General features: G+C 40.2%; 2 protein-coding genes across 2 annotated transcripts; one reads left to right on the forward strand and one right to left on the reverse strand.

Moving 5' to 3' along the window:
- Positions 1-10574: 10574 nt before the first annotated feature.
- On the reverse strand, positions 10575-12260 carry mis12 (MIS12 kinetochore complex component). The gene is made up of 2 exons (XM_034872672.1): positions 11737-12260; positions 10575-10920 (listed from the first exon to the last, which is right to left on the reverse strand). Exons 1-2 carry the CDS (start codon positions 12154-12156, stop codon positions 10651-10653), a joined length of 690 nt encoding a protein of 229 aa, XP_034728563.1. The 5' UTR covers positions 12157-12260; the 3' UTR covers positions 10575-10650.
- Positions 12261-14658: 2398 nt separating this feature from the next.
- On the forward strand, positions 14659-23311 carry ppm1g (protein phosphatase, Mg2+/Mn2+ dependent, 1G). The gene is made up of 14 exons (XM_034872659.1): positions 14659-14922; positions 15219-15355; positions 16007-16076; positions 16422-16507; positions 16793-16922; positions 17295-17406; positions 17883-18079; positions 18363-18544; positions 18638-18769; positions 19247-19349; positions 19886-20017; positions 20234-20363; positions 20640-20742; positions 21289-23311. Exons 2-14 carry the CDS (start codon positions 15245-15247, stop codon positions 21481-21483), a joined length of 1683 nt encoding a protein of 560 aa, XP_034728550.1. The 5' UTR covers positions 14659-14922; positions 15219-15244; the 3' UTR covers positions 21484-23311.
- Positions 23312-26117: the final 2806 nt, after the last annotated feature.

Consider the following 26117-nt stretch of genomic DNA (forward strand, 5'->3'; position numbering starts at 1 on the left):
AAGCAATGTTGTTTATATCAATATGGTTTCATTTCGCGTTACATGGCCCATTTCTTCTGTAAAGCCGTGCCTGTGTTGGATCTCTCTACTCTCCTCTCACTCACCACGCACCCCCACCCCCATTAACTCACACAGGGCTCCCCAGCAACATGGAGAGACACAGCGACCGCCGGTCCACACTTCTACATTCGTCCACAGTTTTAAAGGTTATTAACACAGCTGTGTATTGTTAAGCATGAGAGGCAAACCTGTATTTATACCAGTGTTTCCGCTAGTAACTCTGCCAAAACAAAAGTTGGGGAAGTTGTTGAATGCAACTAACTTCAGGTCGTAGAGTAATAGCGTGTGAGACGGAGCTTTTTGGACCTGCAAGATATGTGACCCACGGCCAGAATTCATAAAAATGCAGCGCAGTGCCAATACAGACATTTCATACACACGACGTGTGTAACTCTGCTGACCCGCCATTAGACCCGTCCTGGACCCACTCATAATGAGTCAGCCGTCACTCTGTGAGTAGCATGTTCATCTCATTCCCCCTCTCTCCCTAGATCTTATAATCAGTTATTGTGAAAAACAAGTGAAGGAGCTTTCTCAGAGATACATTGAAAAAAATATATATTTCAGATAGCTAATTTTCATTCACATGTGTTGCAGCTGTGTGTACAGTATATACAACGTACAACTTAAGACAGAAAAATGTAGCATAATATAGATGTGAAAGCAGTTACAAATAGCTTATGTGACTATAATTTGTTTTTGGTTCAAATCAACACAAAAATCGTGATAATTAATCGCGATCTCAATATTGATCAAAATAATCGTGATTATCATATTGGCCATAATCGTGCAGCCCTATCATAAAGTGAAATGTTCATGCCATGGGACCATTAACCTATCATCGCAGCGCTCCTCACATTCTTAAAAACTCCCTGGAGAGAGATTGTTTGAGATAAAATGTCAGCGGTCAACACTGTGTGTTCCTGTATGAATGCCTTTCTTGGTAAGCAGCTGAGGAACACATACACACACAAACATACACACACTGTCCATCTCTGCCACATTGCCTAGGTTTTGTAAGCATCAAAGTAATACTCTGACAGGGTGGAGATCTATGAAGTTCAAGCCAAAGATTATACAAGACTGAAACTCAGAGCTTGTATTCTATTGTAAACAGCTAACACTAACTCAGTCAGCCAATCACTCATTAGGATTTCTTTTTTTACCTAAGATAGAAAAAAGACTAAGCAAAAAGACAGATGAGGGGAAATGAACAGGTCTGTGGAGGCATGTTGTTCTGAGCATGAAAGTTTATGTTATGGTGTGTGTGCGTCTGTGTGGAGATGGCACTCGATGGACAGATGGTCCTTTGTGACTCCTGACACCTGCCAGCTGCTGCTCTGCTGCTCTCTTTTTCCTTCTCCTCTCACCTCGTCATCCCTCTCCTTTTCTTTTTGTGTCCTTCCATGCTCTATTAGTCCTGCCTCTCTTTTTCTACTTTAAGCTGTTATTCACTGAAAAGACATTTCAAAGATCAAACAGTTGAACTAGGAGGAAGGAGGTGTGCTGTATTCAGGACATCTGAGGGTCAGTGAGGGTTGGATGTGGTACAGGACAAAATAATATACATATTCTCCAGCTGGTATTGTTTATAAAGTGATTTGTTAGACTGAAAAAAAAATTGTGATAGCTAAACATGTTTTTTCTGTCTTATATAGGTTTGCCTTCATTCTAAACTTTGAATTTAAAACTTCCTGTAGGATTTCAGATTTAAGTTCAATCACATTTCATAGACAGGCAGCCTGCTAATTATAACCTTATTGTATTCAGCTGCAGAGTATTGTGCAATAAAATAAGAGCGGGAGAAACGGTATGCTGTAGATATGTGGAGTAGTAGTTAGCTTGATTGCAACCACAAGGTTTCAGGTTCAAATTCCTCAACAGTCCTTTCTCAACATCCATGATTCAGATGCTGTTAAGCAAGCCATCGTTTAACCACTTAGAAAGGCCACAGTCTCTGACAGCAGAGTCACTGTCCGGCATGTGATGTGAACATGGCACTTTGAGGCAGGTTGAACTCAACCAATCCAAGACAGGTCCTTTGGGCCACTTATGTGGCTAAATCTGAAAATGTTAAGATGGTGTTTTCAACCACCTAAGAAATGGTTCTTTCTCTTCAATTGGTGGTCTGGGGCTACATTGTGGCAATACAAAAGGATGCTTATGAGATCACAGGTGTTTCACCACTGTTTGAGAATAAGGACTAGTTGGCACATTCAGTTTTTTTTAAAGTTTGTTCTGTAAACAGCCAACAGTGCTACCAAAACAGCAGAAAGCTACGGCCCCATGCACGTGCACAGTAAAAGTGTATGCTAACAGTGACAGGAATGTTTATAAAGTATTGCGGTCATTGCATTAGGATAAAGTTGTGATGGAGGCTAAAGTAAAATCTGCAACTTTTTCACATATGCAAAAATCTTGCTTTACTATTAATGATTTACACAAAATTCAACCAGTGCTGTCTGACAGGTCTGGTAGGTCATACGCCTTTCGACATGCACTTTGAATGTGCACATTAACTGAAAAACACCAGAAATGTAATAAATGGACAAAACAAGGCAAATACCCAGTTCATTTGGGCATGTTTTTACAATAAGCTGAGGTTGAAAAGTTGAGCTATTGAAAAAGATGTGCAAAAATGTAATTTTGGTTGAATTTGACATCTTTATTTCTGCTTCTTCGTGTCTCATTGCTCGCAGTGTAGATGCAGATCGCTGCCGAACTCTGCTGCACCAGAAAAAAATCCCACAAAAAACAGCAACAAAGACCACATTTTGGGTTATAAAACAACACTGACACGCTATTCTTTACCTAGAGTTACAAGCTGTTATTTTGATTACATAACATTGTCACACCCTCAGGAGCAGATCCACTTAAGTGTGGCTGATTGGAAGAAAGGTTGTTCATTGCATTCAGATGGAAACTTAATACTTCATACTTAAGGGTTGACACCACACATTATCAAAATAAAAGTGTGAGGGAGACTACTTTTAAGATTTCATTGATAGAAAATAAAGAAGCTTGGGGTCTGCTAGCTATTGTTTGCTTTGCTAAAAGGCAGCCAGTACATGTGATTGTTCACAGCTGTTTAAGGAGAGGAGATTTTCTTTCTTCCTAATTCATGATGTCAAATCTACAGTTGGAGGAAATGTTTGAAATGGAAAAAATGGTCCGCTGCTGTGTGTTGGTTTCCCTGCTGTTTGACACGTGGGTTTAAAAAAGTCAGAGTGAATTCCAGACTTACTTTCACAGCCTGAGAAAACAATCCCGTCTGCCCGCTTGACTGTCACTCTCACCTCCTCACTCCTCTTTGACAGTCAGTCAGTGAGGACAGCTGGCTGGCTGAGTGTGGATGTAGCTACGTATATGTAGGTATCTGGGTTTATGTGTGTGTGTGTGTGTGTCGCTCTTTTTGTGTGTGTGTGATCCTAGGAGGTCAGAGGTCAAGCTGTGGTTCACAGAGAGCTACGTTGTTTCCCTCCCGACAGGAAGGGAGGGCACTGTCCATATGCTGTCTTCACTCACACTCACACACACACATATACATATAGATTCACACGCTCACACACACCTATAGATTGGTACAGTAACAGATTCCAGCAGGTACACACAAAACACAATCGGCACCCATTTACTGATGTACTGTACATAGGCTACAGATCTATTATCCTCACACATGTAAACACTTTGACACAGTGATACACAAAGTTGAACCACTTTACGTCAATTAAATGTCAACACATACACAAACACACACAGCAGCTCTCACCATGTTGACACTTGCTGGTTAAATCTGAAAAAAAACGTTTCTCTCTTTTTCTTTCTTCAGTACACAATACTGAATACACAGTACTTAGTTGTAAAGGTAGCATGTGGAGTTTTTGACTACTCCACGCGTTTCACATGAGTTTTTTGCATTGTGCATTTGAGGCTATTCCAGTGATAGGCAGGTGGTGGCTACCCTGGAAATCCCGAGTTCTTGCAAGAACACAATTTGATTTTGCTCAGCAAGTTACTGTGGCATCGAGTAATACTGCTCATTAACTATACCCTTGTAGTCGAGCTGCACAAATCACATTGTTGTATCTGATAAAGATGAGCCAGAGACGAGCTAAACAGATGACGACGGTTTAATCTACCAGCTAGCTCCGCTGGCAGCTAAGCGTATGGGACTCTGGATTCATCACCCCATGTGTTGTTGTGATTAGTTGCAGTCTTGTTCAATTACGTGAAGGGAGATTTTCAAATGCACGCCTGGTGCTGCCCCTCGAGACGGGCAACTTTCACTCAATGCCAGACCTTTAATCTTTCGGATTTAGGTCTGGATTTCCAGGCTAGGTGGTGGAGGTAACTCAACCAGAAGAGAAGTTATGTGCCCCCAAATTTAATAAAAGTGAAGACCACTAGCTAGTTCATGGACGGATAAAAAGAACTGGATACAGCGTTGGAAGTGGGGCCTTGTTCATTCGTATAAAAGTTGCTCAGTGGCACATTTAGGAAAACAGTTTGACTTCGAGGTCTGAATTTACGCAGACCTTTTGCCTTTGTGGGGCCCATAGAGCAAGCGCACTAGCATTTCTTTGTAACCCTGTCACCCAACTACTCTGACTCATATGAACTGAGCAACAAAAATAACTGGATTTTCCAACTTTAGGACATAATGTTTTAAATAAGCGCTATTTAACTGGGAAGTTGATAATCAAGAGAAAGTATCCGCTAATTCACCGTCACAATGTGGGTCTATAGGGAAAAGTATTTTTTGGCCCAATGTTTTTTGAGGAAGGAAAAGCATTCAACACATTTATTAGACCTAAAAGATACACACCATGTGTTTTGGTGAGAGACACTAAATGCAAACAAAACTTTTTTTGTTTTAGTTTGATGGAGAAAAAAAGAGCTATTGGGAAAGAATAATGAAGTCCTCAACATTTGTCACACAAACTTGTTTAAGACCTAGTTGACCAAAGTTCGATCACATGGGGACCAATGAGCAAACTCAATTGGCTGAGAAACACAGTGAGATGCACTTAAAATCTCTGGAAATAGTGCATAGGTGGACCTTGTTTTAAGATTTTTCTATCAAACAAGTTTGTTTGACGCATACTGAGGCCTACCGGCTGGTAATCAGTCTTGACTAAGAAGTGCAATCAGATCTTTATTGTAATCACTTTTTATGCTCACTGTCTAACAACAAAAACGAAAATCTTTATAAAAGCAAACCGAAAATACAAGTGCAGACGCATGTGGTTTTCACATGTGAACAGCGACTACATTAAGTCTCAGTGCCAAAGCTGTTTAGGACAGCAGTGTGAAGGTTTGAGACTCTGCTGTAAAATGAAGACACTTTCCTCCTTAACCTCATGTCTCTATTGTGTCTCCCCTCCCCTCTAACATAAACACTTTCACATTTTCAACACACTCACTGACGCTTTTTTGGCTCTCTGTCTTGCTGATTAGATGCTTCTTTTCTAGTCAGATAACTTTATTTTCTCCATCTGCAAGCAGGATTCAGACATAAGCACCGAGTGTGTGCAGCCAGCAGACAGCTGTTTCCTCATAGCGTTCTACAACATCTTTTATAGGATTTAGAAGTATTACACACACACAAGATTTATTGTACCTTTGTAAACAAACTGAGAAAAAAACAGAGGAGCGCTGTGTTACCCCACACACTGATCTGAAAATGACAAGCTGCCAAGAGGTTTTTAAATCAAAGTGTCAAGTATCCAAGAGAAAGGCAATGGTGTAACTCCTAAAAACAAAATCCCAGACCAGAGGTTACAATCTCCTGTTGCTCCTCTCCAATACCGTTTGTCCGAGAACAGAAATTATGGTGTAATCTCTTCCTTTTTGTCCTCATAACATCAATTTAAAAAGCAATCTACAAGTTAAAGGGTCTCACTTGGGTTAAATCATAACCAAACAACCATCCAAACAATACAACACTGATCCATCTGGCTACTTGTCAATGGTAGTTGTAAAGTTGTCAGTAATCAATTAAATATGTGTCCAGTGGAGAAAGTAAATACTGTATGTCAACATAAAGTATATTGCCCAAATACTACTTCTTTATCAGGGATACAGTCAACTTTTTTGTATTTATGATACCTACACATCTGCCAAACTGCACCAAAAATATGTTTTTTTTTCTTATGGTGTGGGGAATGGTTGTAGAGTTCTGGAGAGGGTTTCAGAATTACTATCAAACACCGTCCAAATCAATTCCTTACTTGAAAGGAGTCCTGTTACTTAATGACAGCTCTAACTTGGAACTCTGTGTTAAGCGAAGACATCTCTGGCTAGTTAACCTAACATCTGCCAAGCGACTAAAAGTGTGTAGGTGGAGAGCTCCTCATTCTGTCAATATACAAAGATGACTTCATAAATCCATTCAGACATAAGCATGATATACGCAGACCATGTGAACCTATCCATATAAAACAACTCCATTATAGAGACCACTGACCAGTTCTGCTGTGTTTGTTTTATTATATTACCAAGCCAAAGGAAAAATAAGAAATGTGATAGCTCTGCCTCTGCTCTGACATGGTGTTGTTCATTTGGCTCATTTCAAACAGAATAGAGAAAATGAAGAAAATGGTTTTACAAGTGAACTTTGATTTCTTAGTCTGCCCAGATGTCTTTTGTCATTTTTATTGAAATACATAAACACAAACGCTGAAAGTGTATTCTGCCACTAACAAACAGAAATAATGACTTGTTCTCACACCTCAACATCTGGATTGATTATTTCTCAAGATTATCACAACAGGCTGGTGTGACACACACACACACACACACACACACACACACACAGGGAATGTTAAAGCAAATGTTTAGTGTTTAGACTGGACCTGTTGTTGTTGATGTACTTTTAGTTTAGGGCTGTAAATCTGACGTCAGCAATAACAATTACAGGTTGTGTCTCTAACTAGACTTAGTATTACACTTAAAAGGCTTCAAGTTATGGATTATTTTTAAAAGTATTCCATTGTCACAGAACAATGGATATCATGATTGAAGTTCTTTTTAAGTGTTTAAAATTATAGCTATAAACATTAAAGATCTCTTTTCACGTGCCCATGTAAGTCTGAAGCCATAACAGCATCTTTAAACTCCACACCACCAAAACAAATGTTCTCTGGTTTAAGTAGTAGTAGTAGTAGTAGTAGTAGTAGTAGTAGATAACTTTATTGTCCATCGTGGGGCAGTTGGATTTGCAGCACAGTCGCCAGGCACTTTTGACAAGACATCAGACATATGATACAAAGAAATAGTCCATACATCAGACACCGTCTGACATAACATAAAGATTATGCATCACACATTACAATGCACTATACACCCTTGGGTATGCCAGTTGGAAATTTATCTTATTGACTGATTTAAGGCTTTTATGGCTTGTAGTCCAAAAAATCCTGTTGACAGCTATAGTAGTGAACAAAAAAAGGTCAACAGTCAAACTTTGTTATCAACAAATCAGTGTTTCTCACAAATAACTACAGGTATTTACTCTGGAGATGTCTCTTTTGAAACGGCTGTGGTGAATCATACTGCACAAAACAAATAGATTATTACACCACCTCCCCCAATCGTCTAATCCAGCTGTGAAATACCAGAAACTGCTGTCTTTGCTCAGCTGTCCCCCACTGTTACAAAAGCACAAAAGGTCAGTCTTTACATGGGACATTCATAAATATTGAACTCAGTAAGCTAAACAAAAATGAATAGAGGTAATCAATAAAAGCAATTTTAGTTAAAGTATAAAATAAGATAGAACAAGTCTCCAGTGGGAAAAAAAAACTTTATTCAACGGAAGTCAGCAATTTCACTATTTACACGTGAAATTTCACTGTACGTTTTTGAATCATTTCAAACCAAACCGTCACAAACCAAATTCCAACAATATTCTTGGCTGATGCATATAAAAAAATTATAAAAAAAATAAAACAAATTATCAAACGTTTTTTTTGCTATCTATTTCTATGCTCATTCATGCAGCATAAACCAATAGTTATAGCATTAAGCCAAATTTCACATCCAAGCCCAAAGTGATTTTGAACAAGGTATACTCATGGATACTATTTTCTCATCTTGTCCACTATCTCCAACACAAAGCTACTTGGATAAACTTCCAAATGAGTGCATGTTTCAGCCATATACTATAATTGCTTGAGTTCATTAACTGAGTGCCTATTTCAGCTCATTGAGACCCCGTTCTCAACTGGCATCGGCATCCGTCCTGAGTGATCGGACCACAAGTGGACTGCCCAAAGCAGGGACGTAGCACAAAATTCTGGGCCCCTCCCCGCATCCACAGCTATTCATTCTAGCATCTTTTTGGGTGCTCCTCACATGAGGGCCCTGGGTACTCCGTCTCATTTGTCCCTCTAGTCCAACGCCCCTGGCTCTAAGTACAGGTGAAAGCACTCTCAGGACGCATTGAGATCAGATTTCTTTTTTAACACGCATTTGGAGGTGGTTTGAGCCACATATGTCCAAATTCTAATAGAAATGAGAATGGGAATGTGTACTGTGTCCACATTAAAGACCACCTACTCAGTTGTAAATGGAACTACATAGGTTTACATTTTCAAGGTAGTTCTCATGTCACAGATACCACGGAGTGAGTTTTGTGATTTGGACGTTGTCATACACGGTTATTGATGTGTCAGTGTTTCTGATCCCGCATGCTGCCTGCTCTTATCTCCCAGGCTGTTGCCTTGAAAATGACGTTATTTTTAGTTTCATAAAACGTCCCAGAATTTACCAATATGTAGGACATCACTTACTGTTATGTTGTCTCCTTCTGTTAAAGTATTCATCTCGATGAAAACATTTAGTCGGAGGGGGGGATTGTGGAGGAGGTGCACTGTGCTTTCTTTGGTATGCAGTGTACTTTTTCTGTCGATTTTCATCTGAACCAATGTTTGTACTTTTGCTTGCATAAAAAAAAAAAAATTGATTGCGAAAAAATTTATTACTCTTGCATTACCAGAGCTATCTAGTGCTGTCTGGAGTGGACTGTGAAATTAGTGGTCAAAAAAGCGTCGGCTGTGAAACGGTTTAGTTGACTATGAGTTCTTCCCAATAAAAGTCGTTATTTTGGTATTTGAATGATTTTATTTAAAGCAGCTAAATTCTTTGTCTTTGTCAGCAGCTAATGCAATGTAAAATAAAGCAGTTATAATAGAAACTAAAGTTCAAATAACAGTGATTCTGTTAGAAGCTACAAAAGCACTGAGGCTTTTAAAGACCTCTTTTTTCTACCGCCCACCAGTGAATGGGCAGTGGGCATCTCTTACATACAGTCTACGGTCAGCCACAGATAGCCTGTAGGCAGCGCTTTTCATTTTTCACTTCATTTATGTGAAAGTAACAACTGACATTATAAGCACACAACCAGCCTATATGCAAACAGAAATGATGTATGTTTTTATTAAGTGAGATCCGATCACACTTACACTGGTCACTGAGGGCGCATTTGTCCACTTGTGATCAGGACACATATTAAAACCAGGTCACAACTGGCCCTAAGTGTCAGTCACTTGAACTAGAAAACCAGCTCACAGTAGCTGAATCAGACAATAACAAGCCGAGCGCGCCCTCTACTGGGCATTACTGCAGCTTAAAAATGTAGCTCTCAAGAGGGTGGACACAGTATAAGAAACACCCCAGCAATCCAATGGAATCCAGTGAAATGACAAGAAAATACTACCACCCTCAAGTTACAAATAGAGTTGAGAAAATAGGAGGTGTAGGGAAATTGAAGTTGAGTTTTTGAGACATTGAAGATGAGGGTATGACAGAAAAATACCTGTGTATTAGAAATACATCAGTTGAACTGACAGAGATCCATCTGCTTTTTTATTTACATTACATTTTGGAATGGTAAAATAATGTTAGCTGCTGTTGCTTTTTTGTTTTTTTTTTGCATTTGTTGGCATCATTGTCTTCTTTAAACAGGGAGTGAATTGTCTTCTTTATTACAAACAGCGACCAAAAATGACAAACTTGACAAAACCACTTACTCGTCTCAACAGCCGCTCTGTGCTAAAGAAAGAGCAATTTATGCTGTTTTATAACATTTGGAGCATTATGGGTGCTCTAAGCAATGTCACATGTTTTTCAGGCTACATTTGTTGTCACATACAGCAAACCTCTCCTCACAATCTGTGAGCTGCCTGTCCCCTGAACACGCTGTTAAAAAAACGCAATTTCTGTAGACAGCCCAGGGTCTAGAAGAAGCCACAAAAACAAAATGCACCCTTCTGCAACATGAAACATAAATGGTGTTCTAGCCAATAAGACACAAGAAGGATTTAGGGGTGGGGGTTGGGGGTTGGGGGGTAAGCGTGGGGAACAGGATGAGGAGGAGGGAGGGGCAAACTAGCCCACGTTTTGTTTGACAACACTTTGAACGTCAACAAAAAGTGACATCACCCAACATCGCTTAGAGCACCTTTAATTCATTGGTGATTAACTATCTACAAACTACATAAACACTGGGCTAATTTAGTGGGTGAAATTGTTCAACTTCTTCTAAATGATCTCCATCTGGAGTATCATTTTTACAAATTTGAGTTCAGTTCAATGAGGCGCCTTGTTGCAGATCTCGCCAACAGCGTCCTGCAGTTTTTTAACGGACTCCATCACCAGTCGGAAACTTTCGTGAAAGCTGCCGTTACCTTCCTTTACCCAGGCCGCCTGGAGCTCTTGGACCCACTCCAGGATCTCATCCAGGTGCTTCTGCACCTCCCTCTGCTCCTCCAGCTCAGCTAGCAGGGCCTGTCTGGCGCAGACTTCTGCTTCGTAGGCTCTCTGGAGGTCAACAATGGACGTCTCCAGCCTCAGCACCTCCTGGATGGAGCAGGACCACAGTCAAACCCCATACACATACATCAGTTCCCAGTTTTCAACAACATATTCAGACATGATAATTATAAATGAACTGATCTTTTCCTGATCCATCAGTATCGTCATTACAAAATTCATTCATAACAACAAATAAATAATTCTGATAAATTAATATTGAAAAAAATACATAAAAAAACGGATGGTGAACCATGTTATGAGTATTGCCGTTGCATAATTTTTCCACCAAGGGGCACTCTACAACGTCCCTTATTCTTTTTTTAAATACATATCAGCCAATATATCGGAATATCGTATTTTTAAATATCGTATCAGCCTTAAAAATCTTTTTTTCTGTCAAGCTCTAAAATTAACTATACAACACTAATCGAGCACCAAACATACAGTGCGATATATCTGTGACCTAGCTCTATAAAGTATTTAACTGCAGTCAAACAGGTCAATCCAAACTTTCATACGGTCTATGAATCCGTTACATTACATCCACCTGACGCTTTTTATCCAATTATTGCCTTTCCCACAGCAAGCAGTGGGAATTGAACCCTGGTCACCCACACCACTGCGCCATCACCACTATACTAACATATAGGAGGTGAGCCAAAAACAGTGCCTGTAAATTTACACTTTGACACAATTTATGGAGTTAAATATGATTTGAAGGATGATACCTTTCAAATCCATTACTTATTAGGAACACCCATCGCTCGTCTTCTGTGTGGGTGACAACACATAATTTCGAAACCAGAAATAATAGCCCAAACTAGCTCATGATTTGAAAAAAACTAAAATTACTTTCCTGACCTGTACGTCTTGGGGGTACTTCTTGTGTGATTGGTCTTCGGGGAGGAGGACATTAGGCGGCACCGAGAAGCAGCGGTTGACCAGCAGCGACGTCATTCGCTCGGACTGCTGCTTGAACCGCTCTTCGAGGCACTGCTGCAGCTTACGGCTACACTCCCTGGCTCGGGACCGGAGCAGCTCCTCGGCCCCGTCTGCCTCGCCTTTGCTCAGCTGCCTCACACACACCTCCTCCACGACGGGTAAAATGTCGTACAGGCAGTCCTGAAAGGCGCTGTAGACCCGCAACATACATGTCTGCGGAGTGAAACCGAAAAACTGTGTCTCGTACAGTTTTAAAGTCGACGGAGGGATACTGTCCGCCTCTTCCTCGACTTCTCCGCGGGTCTCCATCTCAATTTCTTTCCTTGTTTCCCGCGCCATGTTGAACGATGTTTTTCTTCTTCTTATTGTGACGTTTTTGGTGGCTAGCAAACAACGAGGTGATGCTCTGCTGCCACTTACTGGTATGGAGTGGTACAGCGTAGGCTACCATGGGAGCACAACAGCCATGACTTTGTACATAGAGACAGTTTGTGTATATATATTATTTTGAGATGTCTAATTATTTTGAGATGTAGTTCATTATTATGATATACTTAGTCATTATGTACTTATTATATTGACAAACGTTCTCATTAGAATTACTTATTTTATGAAAATTGTTTCAAAATTCTGCTAGGGTTTTTTTAAGGATCCGTCTCATTTTTGTTTGGTCTAATCATCAAAGCCTGGATTTTAGCCAACCTTCTCAAACTGAACAGCAATGAAACAAAGCTCCTGGTTGTGGCTGCCAAAGCGCTGCTCCAGAAGGTCCAATCAAAACCTCTCAAGTATGAAGGGTAAAACTTGCAAACAAACATTTGTGTAGTTGTAAAGTAGCCTACAGGTCTTTTATTATTATTCTTTTTTTGATTCAACTTTATTGTCATTTAGCAGAGTACAGGTAGAGAGCCAATGAAATGCAGTTGACATCTAACCTAAAAGAACTCCTTAATGCTGACGGGCAGTTACTAAAATATAATGAGTTCCTCTCCAAATTCCAGTTAGCAGTCACGCCAAGAGAATATGCAATAGTCGTTGATGCTGTGCCAAGATGTGTACTGCAACTTCTTAGAGGTTCAGCAATGACATTGATCAATCCACTCAGTATTGGTATACTCCTTGGGGGAGTTGACATTACCATGAATGAATGTTCAAATAAACAGTCAAAATCAGAAAATTATATAAAAGAGGTAACCCTGCCCTCATGAAGATTCTGTTGGGCTTCAATCTATGGAGAAAAACATCTGGTTAATTGAAGACAAATTAAAATAAATAAATAATAAAAGAGGTTTCTTTTAAAATTTTACATAAAATGTATGCAGCAAAATGGACACTAAAGAGATTCAAACTTGATGTTGAATATTCTTGTACTTTCTGTGAACTAGAAGAAAAAACAATCGGTCCTTTGTTCGTTCACTGTATGTATATTAAATATTTTTGGATTGATGTTCAAAATCTTGTCAGAGGGAACACAGGGCAATCAATTCAATTTAGGGATAAATATATTTTTATTTGCTTGGAAGACAGTGAAAGGGATAAAGATGTTGTTTATTTTATTCAATTAATCTTTACATTGGGAAAATTCGGCATTCAAAAGAAGAAATTGGCGGACTCCAGCATGCTCTGAACATTTCTTTCAAGAAGTGCATTAATACAGCAAATCTATATGAGGCATTAAGAACTAGAAGACAATTAAGACTGGAATTGTGTTTGATAAACCTTTCATGTACCGGTGATATTTGAATTTTTCTTCTTCTTCTGTATATTCACCTCTGGTTTTGGCTTTTGAATGTATACATACTGGCTATGTAACCATTCTTTGTTAATAAAATAAAATAAAAATAAAAAGTTGACATCCAACCAGGAAACGGGCAGGAAACATCACTGCATGTTTAACTGTCAATGCTGCAGACCCATCTTACCCCAGACACAGCGTGTTCCAGCTTCTCCCCTCTTGTCAGCGCTACAGAGCACTGTACTCCAAAACCAACAGACTCAGGAAGAGTTTCTTTCAACAGGCCATCACTCTGATGAACAGCTGACTTCTTACTCACAGTGCCAGGTTCAATTCCTGTGCAATAACCCAGCAACACTGTCTCTAATCAGTCTGTTTACTGTTTCCACTTATCATTTATTCATCATTCTCATTCTCTATTTCAGGGCTGTTCACACTGTTCATATTGTAATACAATGCTTATATAATAACATAACACTATTTATTCCAGCACCCTTTGCACTATGCTCCATAAATAAAATAGTAACTATCATAATTATAATTTACTTCTGCATACTTTGCACTCTTCATTGCACTATTGTCTCAACCTGTCTACATAGTGTGTATATGTTGTTTGTTTTGTATGTGTAAACGCATTGTGAGCAATGATGATGATCCAAAGCAAAATTCCTCGTATGTGTCCTCACACCTGGCAAACAAGGTTGATTCTGATTCTGATTTACTTGGTGACGCAGCATGAGGAATGCGTGCTCATATTATTGAATATTTGAAGGACACAGGGCTGTTGGAGAGAATTCAGTTTAAGTATGCCCTTATTTTTGTTTTGTTTTGTTTGTTTGTCTTTATTTCAATTGATGTACTTATTTATTTCTTTTTCCTACTAATCTGCTGTTCCGCGATCCAGTCTGAAGGGTGGCGGTAACGCACCTTAAGTTGATTGTCGACCGCTAATAAAAATCATAAGAAGAAGAAGAACGGTTATGGTAACATTGTAACCGACTGTAACTCCAGATTCTAAGAGTATATGCGTAGGGTTTCTATGAGTAACAGCGTAGCCCTTAAGAGGGCGAAGGCTATAAGAAATAAAACCTAACTGTTCCTTGATTACATTTTTTTTAAAGTGACATCATGACGTGTGACGTACGTTTCGGCACGCCCCCTTGTTCGGAACGAATTGCGAATTCCGAACGAAAGGGACATGCGCGCGCGCTCACTTCCTTCACTGCTCCTGGTTCTTTCTGCGGTCTGTCTGTGTTGATAGCATAGAGGTTGATAGCGGCTTTTGCTTCCACGCGTGCAATCTTTTATATGTGAAGCTCTCTCTCTCTCTTGGAACCCGTGTACAAGCTCATCCCGCTCTGTCAGAATAGGTACATTTACCGTTTGCGTTGAGTGCTGATCTATCTACAACTGCGCAGCCGCTTGCATGGCGGGGGCAGAGGTTAGGGCTGGAAGTTTAGCCGGGTTCGCTCCCTTTAGCATGGTGATGTTAGCTAGCTGATGCGTCTACTTTTTGTTGTGGTGTTGCTAACGTTAGCTAGGTAGCAACTACTAGCCAATCTGTTTAACCCAGTTGAAATGTAACAAATGCACTGGGTTTTACATGTGTCTCTTTATGTGAAGCTAAAGTGTGATGTTTGTTTCCTCCGTATCGTCTTCTCTCCAGGTGTAAAGCCATAGAAACCGACAACTATGGGGGCTTATCTGTCGCAACCTAACACGACCAAGACCTCTTCCGATGGCGGCAACAGCAACATGAGTTACGGTTTCTCTGCCATGCAGGGCTGGCGCGTCTCCATGGAGGTAAGGCGGAAAATGAATGATCGGATCAAAGACAACCATGTTGCCGCTTTGTGAAAACAACGAAGAGAAAAATTTATCTTGAGTCGTAAATGGCGGGACAAAGGGATATGAGGCTTTTCTCGCTATAGGTTTGTTTGTGTGGGGCGGGTTGGTGTATTTCCAAAGTACACAGAGTTCGCTACACTCCTAAACTAGCTTTACCCGGGCATCAGCTGCAGTGGTGGATGAAATCCATAATTCCTCCTCAGGGTGTTTTTGGTATGCTTGGTTACATTGTAATCACTCTACCCCAACATTCAAGATAATGCTATTGACGCTGTTTGACTGAATTGTCTGTTTGTTTAAAAAAGTACTTCACTGTAGCATTTGGAGATCAAGTATCTTTGACTCCTTTTATTCTGATGATGAAACCAGATAATTAGTAGTAATGAAACCACTCTCAGTAGCAGCCGGTAAATTATATGACAATCCTTTAGGATAATGTTTAAAGGTCTCCCTTTTTTGTCATCTTATCCCTTCTGACTCCCTTGTCCCAAAAGTACAGGTGGTTTTCTTTTACCAGATAGGAATTTTAATTGCTATGATTTGTACCAATCTGTAAAATGCTACGTCTGGATTGTAATGTGCATTTTTGCATTTGTTGTGCCACAGGATGCTCATAATTGTATCCCAGAGTTTGATGAGGATACAGCCATGTTTTCTGTGTATGATGGACATGGAGGTAACACACACATGCTGTCTTTTGTTTATATTATTTAGCAGAATGCATTGTGGAGTTCACAGGATTTAAACACTAACTACTAACTAACAATATTTTCCTAATCCTTACATTGTCAGTACCCAACACACTACCCCCAAATATTCTTATAAAAACAACAGTTTCTCCCAAACTCATTTTTTGCAACACCCCAGCAGTCAGACACACAAATCTTAACTCGATTTTTGATGTTTGGATCACACCACACCCATTTTTGTGACGTGTTTCTGAAGCTTTCCCCTCCTTATTGTTTGTTTTTAACTACCTCTGTGAGTCCTATGAATACTTATGTATACGGTTCCCATTTAGGTGAAGAGGTGGCACTGTACTGTTCAAAGTACCTTCCCGACATCATCAAGGAACAGAAGACCTACAAAGATGGCAAACTGCAAAAGGTGAGAAGCCATAGAACCCACTGTGTGACCTGTCCTAAATAAGAGATTGAAAGAGCAGATGTCTTCATGGCCAGAGGCTGGCTGCTCAACTGTAGCATAGTTACATATTGGGTGGGATTAGAGGCAATGTATTATAAGTGTGGTCACCATTTTTCCTCCGTACAGTATTGACACATTTAAAACACACTGAACAGACCCACACCATGAATCTCATCGATCTTCAACCCTATTTTAAGCTGTGTCGCTTGGCTTTTACTAACCGACCCTTTTGCTTGCTGTTTCCAGGCTTTGGAGGAAGCCTTCTTGGCCATTGACCGTAGAATGATCAGAGAGGATGTCATTAAGGAGCTGATCCAGATTGCTGGACGGCCCACAGAGGAGCCGCCCGCTGAAAAGGTGGCAGAGGAGGATGATTGTGAGTATACCCCATAACTATGAAAGTTACGACCATAATTATTAAAGAAGTACCACAATCAAGGGAATGGATGATAAAACAGACAATGAGAATACAACAAATACAAGGCATTAGGGATACTTTTTTTTTTTTTTTTAATGTTCCTGACCAAGAAGAAGCCCTTTTGCCAAAGGACAATTCTGGCGCATAATGAACCTAGGGGTTAATAACACGTGACATAAAGACTGTACAGTTTGCATATACAGGCAGGCGCCATCTTGGAAAATTAGTCATGACCAGTTGAACCACAAACGCTGTGCTTGAGCTGTCTGTACACTGTATGTAGTTCTCTAACAACATCTAAGTGGATCAATGTATTTGCCCTCCTTCCAGTGGACACAGAGGAGGCAAGTTTGCTCCACGAGGAAGCCACAATGACCATAGAGGAGCTGCTAGTACGCTATGGTCAGAACCTTAATGCCGTCAAGCATGCAGCTGCCCTCAGGTAGGCTAACACGCTTTATATTTTGATTGGGCCTAATGCAAGTCACCCCATACAGTAATCCCATATTTTGTAACAGTCCTGTCTTTCAGATGATCCATAACTGATAAATAAAATAAAAACCGATCATCTCGCTGTATGTGTCTCGTCTCAACAATCTACATGAATAGGAATAATATCACCTTATGGAAGTAATAGTAGTATAACATGGCAACTTTGTTGTTTAAATGGTTTATATTTTAAGCTTTGTACAAGTTTGTATGTGCTTTGTTTGAACTCAGTAAACTTTTTAGGCCTTAATAAAAAACAATTTAATGACTTTTTTATGGGGACATAGTCATCTTTATTCAGTCAACCAGATACCTCTTTCTAGGTTTTAGTGACTCGGTGGGAGGTTTCTTTGATTGCTGTGTAAAACAGTAGTTTAAGACTAATGTGGTTGGCTGCTGATAATCTCCTATTTATTTTTTGTGTCTTAGTGCGGCTGCTAAGAAGGCTTCCTGCTCGCACCCTGAGGCTTCGGGAGACAAAGGGGAAGATGGGGAAGAACAGAAAGAGGGAGTTAACGGAGAGGCGGAGGAGGCGAGCAATGGGAAGGTGAAAGAAGGCGAAGGAGCGGCATGCGGGTCGAAGCTGCGAGCCTGTCGGAGAACAGGAGGGGAAGGCAGTGGTGCAGGTATGGAGCTCGGATTCAGGAGTCTTAAAAAGATGACGTAAAAAAACTTTGTAATGTTCTTATTATTAACTAATATTAATGAATATTGAAAATGAGTCTCATTTTATGGGAAAGGGTCTGCCTGCTTCAATTGTGCTGTTACGTTCATAACCTTAAAGAAATGGCTTCATGAGTAGCCTAATAAGTGATCTGGGCACCACGTCCTCTCCTTTTCTCTCCTCTTTTTTTCTTTCTCTATTCCTTTTGTCCAACACCTCATGTTTCCCTTGTTTCTCTTCTACAGCAGATGACTGTGGAGAGTCAGGAAGCTCCAATGGAGAAGAAAAGGCTGGTAAAGCAGAGGGAGACGCAGGGCCGTCCTGCTCCTCTTTGTCCTCCAATGCTGCTGGAGATTCCAAGTCTAGGTTTTTTGATGACAGTGAGGAGTCTGAAGAGGGAGAGGAGGAGGAGGGCAGTGACGAAGAGGTGAGAACCGGATACCAGAATAAACAGTCCTGTTTTGCTTAACTCGAAAAAGAAAAGCACTGTAATTGTAACCATTTTATTTTTGTAATCTAGGATGGCAGCGAAGAGGAAGAGGGTGACAGTAGTGAGATGGAGGAAGAGGAGGATACAGAGGAGGGAGAGGAAGACTCTGAAGATGAAGAAGAGGAGGAAATGTGCCTACCTGGAATGGATGGCAAGGAGGAGGTGTGTATAAAGAAGATTGAAACTAATCTAATGCAATGGACAAATCAACAACATTCCTACATGCAGTACAGACAACATGTCGTGCCGAATGTCAGTGATAAGGGCTGCCTCGACTTCTGAATTTTCTTTTTAGTCGCTGAGTCAAAAAAGAATTGCAGCTGAAAAAATACATCATCATCCACTTAACTTTTTTTGTTAAAAGCCCAAAACAGTTTTGGCTTCCAGGTTAATTCCGTGCAATACAGCTTTTAGGTAAAGTGTCTGCTCTGGTGAATCTGACCGATCACAGATTTGGAATTCTGTTCTAGACAGAAAAATGTCTGGTAGTTTTTAAGTAGTTCATTTCAGTCACAGGGTAAATTTTTACAAAGGTTTCAAATTTATGTTATGGAAAAAGGGAGTTGGTCTCTTAATGTTGGTGTAAAATGTCAGGGAGATTTGAACGGTGTTTCACGTCTCCCATGTTTGTTTTCCCAGCCTGGCTCAGACAGCGGCACCACAGCTGTCGTCGCTCTGATCCGAGGAAAGCAGCTGATTGTGGCCAATGCTGGAGACTCTCGCTGTGTGGTTTCTGAGCGCGGTAGGTCCAAACCATTTGGTATATAGATTATGTTGTTGGGGAAACAGCAACAGCACTGCTGTTTCCATTAACAAGCCATTACGGTAACATGCTGGTCCACAAAACTTATAAACTGACTTTATTAAACAGGCAGGTTATAAAATGCCTCCATTCCATGAAAAAGACTCAAGATGTTACAGTATTGCACCTAAACCACCTGAGAGTGCATGCTGTGAATTAATATAAACACACCTAAGCATTTGATGAATGTCAGTAGATTTAGGCCCCAACTCCAAAGACAGGAACATCTCAATGTTGTTTTTTTTATGTCACTTGAAATTTGATGAAATGTTTGTCTTTTGGAGAGGTTTTATCAGGACTGTAAAAGTGTTTATTTAAAAAAAAATCCACAATTGGGTGATATAGTCGTTTTACTTTGCAACAGCCAGTCAAGGTGTTCTGCTCTTGCATGTTTGCCACTGAAATTTAAGTGGCAGATCTAAGAGGCGTTGCAGTGATGTTTTAAATGTAAGAGCTCCGTTACTTTGATGCTGTAGGCAAAGCTGTCGACATGTCGTACGACCACAAGCCAGAGGACGAGCTGGAACTAGCTCGCATTAAAAACGCAGGAGGGAAGGTGACCATGGATGGACGGGTCAACGGTGGACTGAACCTCTCCAGAGCAATTGGTATGGCTGACTTTGTGTGTGACTTTTACAATTTTTTTGTAAGCAGTCATATTTGTTGCATCAAAATTAACCCATAGCAGCTCAGGTCAATAATAGTTAGTTTTTTGTTTTTAAAACGTTTTCAAATGTTTGCCTATTTAGATGACCACATCCTAGCAGAATAGTTTTTATTTTATTTTTTATTAACAAGCTTCTATCTTGGACCCTGACTCTCAGGTGACCACTTCTATAAGAGGAACAAGACTCTGCCTCCAGAGGAGCAGATGATTTCTGCCATGCCAGACGTCAAAGTTCTGACTCTTAACGGGGACCACGACTTCATGGTCATTGCTTGCGACGGCATCTGGTGAGTTTGAGTGGTCACTGGCAGATTAACCCTGTAATTGTATATTGATCCGGATGCATTATTAACTGTAGATTTCAATATGCCAGTTACCATGTTAATGCATGCAAGTTTTTTTTTCTTTTTTCGTCTTTTACTTGTTGAGCAGCCCTGTTCCTATTTCCTATTACTGGAATTGTTGGGTCTTTGTAAAGTATAGTGGGGTCAAGACCTACTCTATCTGTAAAGTGTCTGATTGATTCTATAAATAAAATTGAATTCAATATGTGTTGTGTGCAGGAATGTGTTGAGCAGTCAGGAGGTGGTGGACTTCATCAGCGAGAGGATCAACAAACCAGATGAGAATGGCAAAGTCAGAGTCCTTTCATGCATAGTGGAAGAGGTGAGAGGCACACTTTATATTTAACATATATCCGATTGTCAGAGTTTCTGTAACCACATTGAGGAATCAGTTACATGCTCGACATTGAAATCTGCAGTTTCAGGAAATATTTTTATTCCAATGAAACTGTAATTATTTATGAAAGCTGTTGATTGAATAATTTAAGAGCAGAGAAACCGTGGTAGAGTGAAGTTTAAAAAAAATCTTTTTGTAGAACTGACTCTTATGTAGACTAATAAGACCCTTAACATCTGGCATATTAAACTAACAGAGACGGCAGCCCCTATTCTCAAACCAGCCCCTCCTCCCTCTATCAGCGGTACCTGCCAGGCAGTAAATTCGCATTAGCAATTAGAGGAAGGATGAAAGCCCCATCACGCTCGACATCTCTTCAACTGCAAGTCTATGGGTCCTGTGTGTGTCAAACAAATTTAAACTCCAGTTGAAGTTGACTCCCAAACATTGAACATGGTACCTCATGCTTCTCATTACTAAGTAGGTTCTTGCATCTTTTTAGTTTTAAATTCCCACATGTTCTCCTCGCAGCTGCTGGACCACTGTTTGGCCCCTGACACATCTGGAGACGGGACAGGATGTGACAACATGACCTGCATCATCGTCACCCTCCGGCCACACCCGTCCCATCAGCCAGACGACACAAAGAAGAGGAAGCACCCAGAGGACGCCGAAATAGCCAAGCCGGAGAACGGAAATGACAGCAAAAAGGCTAAAAGCGACTAAAGGCCCAGAGAAACTGTCCCAGAGGGAGAAGCTGGTCCCAGGCTAAACCAGATACACCAGAGACGCATTCTGTTCAAAATGTAATCCTTACCTCACAAACATCAGTACACACGTAAACAGAAATTACAATTCCTATACATACGCTCAAAGACCGGCTGAGCTAAGCTCATCAGTATAGTTTTTCCCTTCTCTTTTAGGCCGATTACTTTAACACCCTCTCTAATTGTTTCCTTTCATTCGGTCTTGCTGGAAATAAGCTGGAAACACTTCTACTTCTTAAATTCCCAAGAGGCAGGTTCATAGGCATGTTGAATAGCACATCATTTTCTAAGTTTTCGTAACTAGAAGGAAGATGCGGCACGAACCGGTCTGCCGGACATGCATTGCACTCTGTCACTGTTCACATCTTTTTCCACATGCCAGTTTCACGATTATGTTGAGGATCGCTCTCATGTTGACCTGTGTCTGATTGCTGTTGACATTTTACAGAGTGACACATGCAGTTTCATTGCAGATTTGCAATATATAATGTGCATGTTACTTTTCCCAATATGAAATCAAACAATGCTTTCTGTGTGTTGTGTCCAAATAACAAGGCATTCATTGTATCTCAAAGTGCCATTAAAAGCATCACTTTCTTTCATAGGCACCATTTTACATCCTTAAATTAACTAGACCCAGAGAAGAGAACCGAAATGGCTGCCGGTAGATTTTCATTGCGTAAAGGTAACCGTAGAAAAAGTGATTGAATGAGAGTATATTATTGTCTTTTGTAGCCCAAATTGAAGAAGCAGTAGGGTGCGCGTGCTAGTCCAGTGTGGCACTGAATGAGTTGCTTACCTGTGTCCGGTTCCTCTCCCATATCACACCCTGAGTTTGATTGGGGCAGTTTGTGTATGTCAAAGTTAGACTCCGGTTAGAGGGACCCATGGGTTTGGCCTACTAGTCCAGTTGCTGTTTGCCGTTTTATATCTATTTTCCCCATTAGCACCCATTCACAATTGAAGAATAGTTTTTTTCAGTCTTGCTGGTCACATAACAGCCCAATAACCATCACCCTTATTTTTCATCCCTGCTTGGTGTCTAGTCTTGATCAAAATCTATAAATGTGTTGACGGCGAGGAGACGCCAGGGTTCTGTGAGCTAGTGTACTTTTCATCTGTAAGATCTGATAGCAAGGAAAGTCACAGAGAGACCAGACATGAAACACTCGCTGCCTTTTATGTCTGTGTCCATCCAGAGAGAGGTGATGATTTAAGCTCTGGAGTGGCCCTCCACACACAGCTCGCCTCCACCCCATTTACTTTTCCTGTCTGTCCCCCATTTCCAATGTAACATCTTTTTAAGTTCATCTCTAGGAAATGTATTTTAAGTAAAATAAGTATTTCCACTCAAGTGTTTATTTTTTCATTTTTGATGTACTGGTATTAGTTATTGGAAGTTATTAAACGAAAAAGAAAACGGTGAGAAGTCATTTTGTGAGAACGCTCAGAAAACGCCCTGATGCTGGGCAGTGGAGAGGATGCACAAGGTTACCTTTTGAGTGGAAATACAAATTGAAGTTCAGAGAACCAAGGCAGTGTATGATTATTTTTTGTTTGTGTTTTTTGCAGACTCATTTAAATCATATTGTGACCGTAAGTTTGTTTCTAGTGTACTATCTTGTCACCATGCCCTTATTTCTGTACATAGTTTTTTTCAATACTTATAATTGAAGAAAAGAAAATGCTTTTTCTTTGTAATTGTGAGTCATGTGGCATTTTTGGTGCATACTCTTTTGACACCAGTATGTAAGTACATACAAATACATTTTTTTTAAATAATGAGACAACTGTAATCCTGTGTTTCTTTAAAAACAGCAATAGCAGCATTAGCTTTTTAAGCGGTTTTAATACACAGTGGGGAGAACAAGTATTTGATACACTGCTGATTTTGCAGGTTTTCCTACTTAGAAAGCATGTAAATGTCTGTAATTTTTATCACAGGTATACTTCAACTGTGAGAGATGGAATCTAAAACAAAAATCCAGAAAATAACATTGTATGATTTTTAAATAATTAATTTGCATTTTATTGCATAGCATAAGTATTTGATCACCTACCAACCAGTAAGAATTCTGGTTTTCACAGACCTTTTAGTTTTTCTTGAAGAAGCCCTCCTGTTCTCCACTCATTACCTGTATTAACTGCACCTGTTAACTGTTTGAACCAGTTACCTGTATAAAAGACATCTGTCCACACACTCAAACAGACTCCAACCTCTCCACAATGGCCACTAAGACCAGAGAGCTGTCTAAGTATGGAGCTAGAATTGTGTCTTTATTACATGTGAGAAAAAAAGATATCACAATGATAGCAAAAAACATTTTATGAGGAAAAAAAAACATTTTCATACCAATATCAAAAATGTATCTCAAAATGTAAAATTTCTCAAATATTTTTTAACTATCAAATCTATATATATATTTTTTTTATCAGTTTGAAAAAAAACATGGATTTCAGGTTGGAAGTGAAACTTTCTAGCAATGTTTCCACGCTGGCCGATCCCCACAGATGACAGTCCGTCTGCGGCTGCAGGACTTGGAGCTCACCGTCAGTGTTTCACTTTGACTGTTAAAAAGTGTTTGGATATTTAAAAAGTATTTTATTTAGAAGTGGGCTGGCCGCTAGTTATCTATCTATAGCGGTGACAATGGTGTAATGATTCAGATGGACTGCAAGACAAGACGGTGCTCATCCAACTGTCCAATAGGACCGTGGCCCCGCCCATGACGCTATTTTCACATTAAGTGAAAAAGGTTTTGTTTTTGTTTACACTTACTGATAGCAAAAATATATATATTTGAGAGTTTAAAGTATTTTGAGTTTTTTTTTTTTTGGCTATCTCTCAAATATTTTTCCCAAGTGTTTTTGCTGTCAGTGTGATAACTTTTTCTCTCAAACTTTTTTTCCCCCCTCCCAGATCTCTTTTTTTCTCGCATGTAATAAAGTAAATATTCTAGCTCCATATGATAGGACATCAGGGATAACATTGTAGACCTGCTCAAGGCTGAGATGGGCTACAGGACAATGGGCAAGCAGCTTGGTGTGAAGGCAACAACTGTTGGTGCAATTTTTAGAAAATGGAAGAAGTTCAAGATGAGGGTCCATCTCCCTCAGTCTGGGCTCCGTGCAAGATCTCACCTCCTGGGGCATCAGTGATGGTGAGGAAGGTGAGGGATCAGCCCAGAACTACACGGCAGGACCTGGTCAATGACCCGAAGAGAGCTGGGACCACAGTCTCAAAGAAAACCATTAACACACTACGCTGTCATGGATTAAAATTCTGCAGCGCATGCAAGGTCCCCCTGCTCCAGCCAGCACATGTCCGGGCCCTTCTGAAGTTTGCCATTGACCATCTGGATGATCCACTGGAGAATGGGAGATAGTCATGTGGTCTGATGAAACAGAAATGGAGCTTTTTGGTCTAAACTCCACTTGCTGTGTTTTGGTGGAAGGATAAACACAACCCCAAGAAAGCCAGCCCAACTGTGAAGCATGGAGGTGGAAACCTCATTCTTTGGGGATCCTTCTCTGCAAAAGGGGACAGGACGACTGCACCGTATTGAGAGGAGGATGGATGAGGCCATGTTTTGCGAGATCTTGGCCAACAACCTCCTTCTCTCAGTAAGAGCATTGAAGATGGGTCGTGGCTGGGTCTTCCAGCATGACAACGACCCGAAACACACATCCAGGGAAAACTAAGGAGTGGCTCTGTAAGAAGCATTTCAAGGTCCTGGAGTGGCCTAGCCAGTTTTCAGACCTGAACCCAATAGAGAATCTTTGGAAGGAGCTGAAAGTATTGGCCAGCAACATCCCCGAAACTTGAAGGATATGGAGAAGGTCTGTAGGAGTGGGCCAAAATCCCTGCTGCAGTGTGTGAAAACCTGGTCAAGAACTACAGGAAACATCATCTCTACAATTGCAAACAAAGATTTCTGTACCAAATATTAAGTTCTGATTTTCTGACATATAAAATACTTATATCATGCAATGAAATGCAAATTATGAAATCATACAATGTGTATTTGTTTTTTCTGGATTTTTGTTTCAGATTTATTTTTACAGTTGAAGTGTACCTATGATAAAAATTCCAGACCATGCTTCGTAAGTAGTAAAACCTGAAAAATCAGCAGTGTATCAAATATTTGTCCTCCCCACTGTAGGTATCAGTTTGTCGTTTAATATTTGTGTTGGTTACTGAACTTCTAATATCGGTCTCATTACATAACACGTGTAATACTTAATATTGATTTGGGGACAATGACATGGCTGGATAGCTAGCTTGACATGGTCATATTATATTTAGGCCTACTGTTTGTCCGCCGTCAACAATGTTACTGACTTTGGATCTCGTTAGCACAACGTTAGCTTCCTCTACAGTAGCTAAGCCAAAGGGTTCTATGACCTGAGCAGACTAGAAATATCTCCCGTTGCCAGGTCGTATCTAAGGTTCAGTAGTGAACGTTTCCATTGCATAATGATGGTAATGATTGTTCCAGGTAGTAGTCAAACCTTCATGTGTTGCCAAGAAAATATTTATTAAAACTTTTTGATTGTAAAACACATGAAAATATAAATGTCTTAAAAAAAATC

Source organism: Etheostoma cragini, chromosome 1 (genome assembly GCF_013103735.1).
Source record: "Etheostoma cragini isolate CJK2018 chromosome 1, CSU_Ecrag_1.0, whole genome shotgun sequence".
Taxonomy (NCBI): domain Eukaryota; kingdom Metazoa; phylum Chordata; class Actinopteri; order Perciformes; family Percidae; genus Etheostoma; species Etheostoma cragini.

Excerpts from the sequence above, each read along its gene's own strand:
- mis12 (XM_034872672.1), bottom strand. The coding sequence starts at position 12,156 with ATGGCGCGGGAAACAAGGAAAGAAATTGAGATGGAGACCCGCGGAGAA. Across the intron at positions 10,921-11,736 it reads AGTACCCCCAAGACGTACAG|GAGGTGCTGAGGCTGGAGAC; the intron begins GTCAGGAAAGTA and ends TGCTCCATCCAG.
- ppm1g (XM_034872659.1), top strand. The coding sequence starts at position 15,245 with ATGGGGGCTTATCTGTCGCAACCTAACACGACCAAGACCTCTTCCGAT. Across the intron at positions 18,770-19,246 it reads GAATGGATGGCAAGGAGGAG|CCTGGCTCAGACAGCGGCAC; the intron begins GTGTGTATAAAG and ends TTGTTTTCCCAG. Across the intron at positions 19,350-19,885 it reads CTGTGTGGTTTCTGAGCGCG|GCAAAGCTGTCGACATGTCG; the intron begins GTAGGTCCAAAC and ends TTGATGCTGTAG.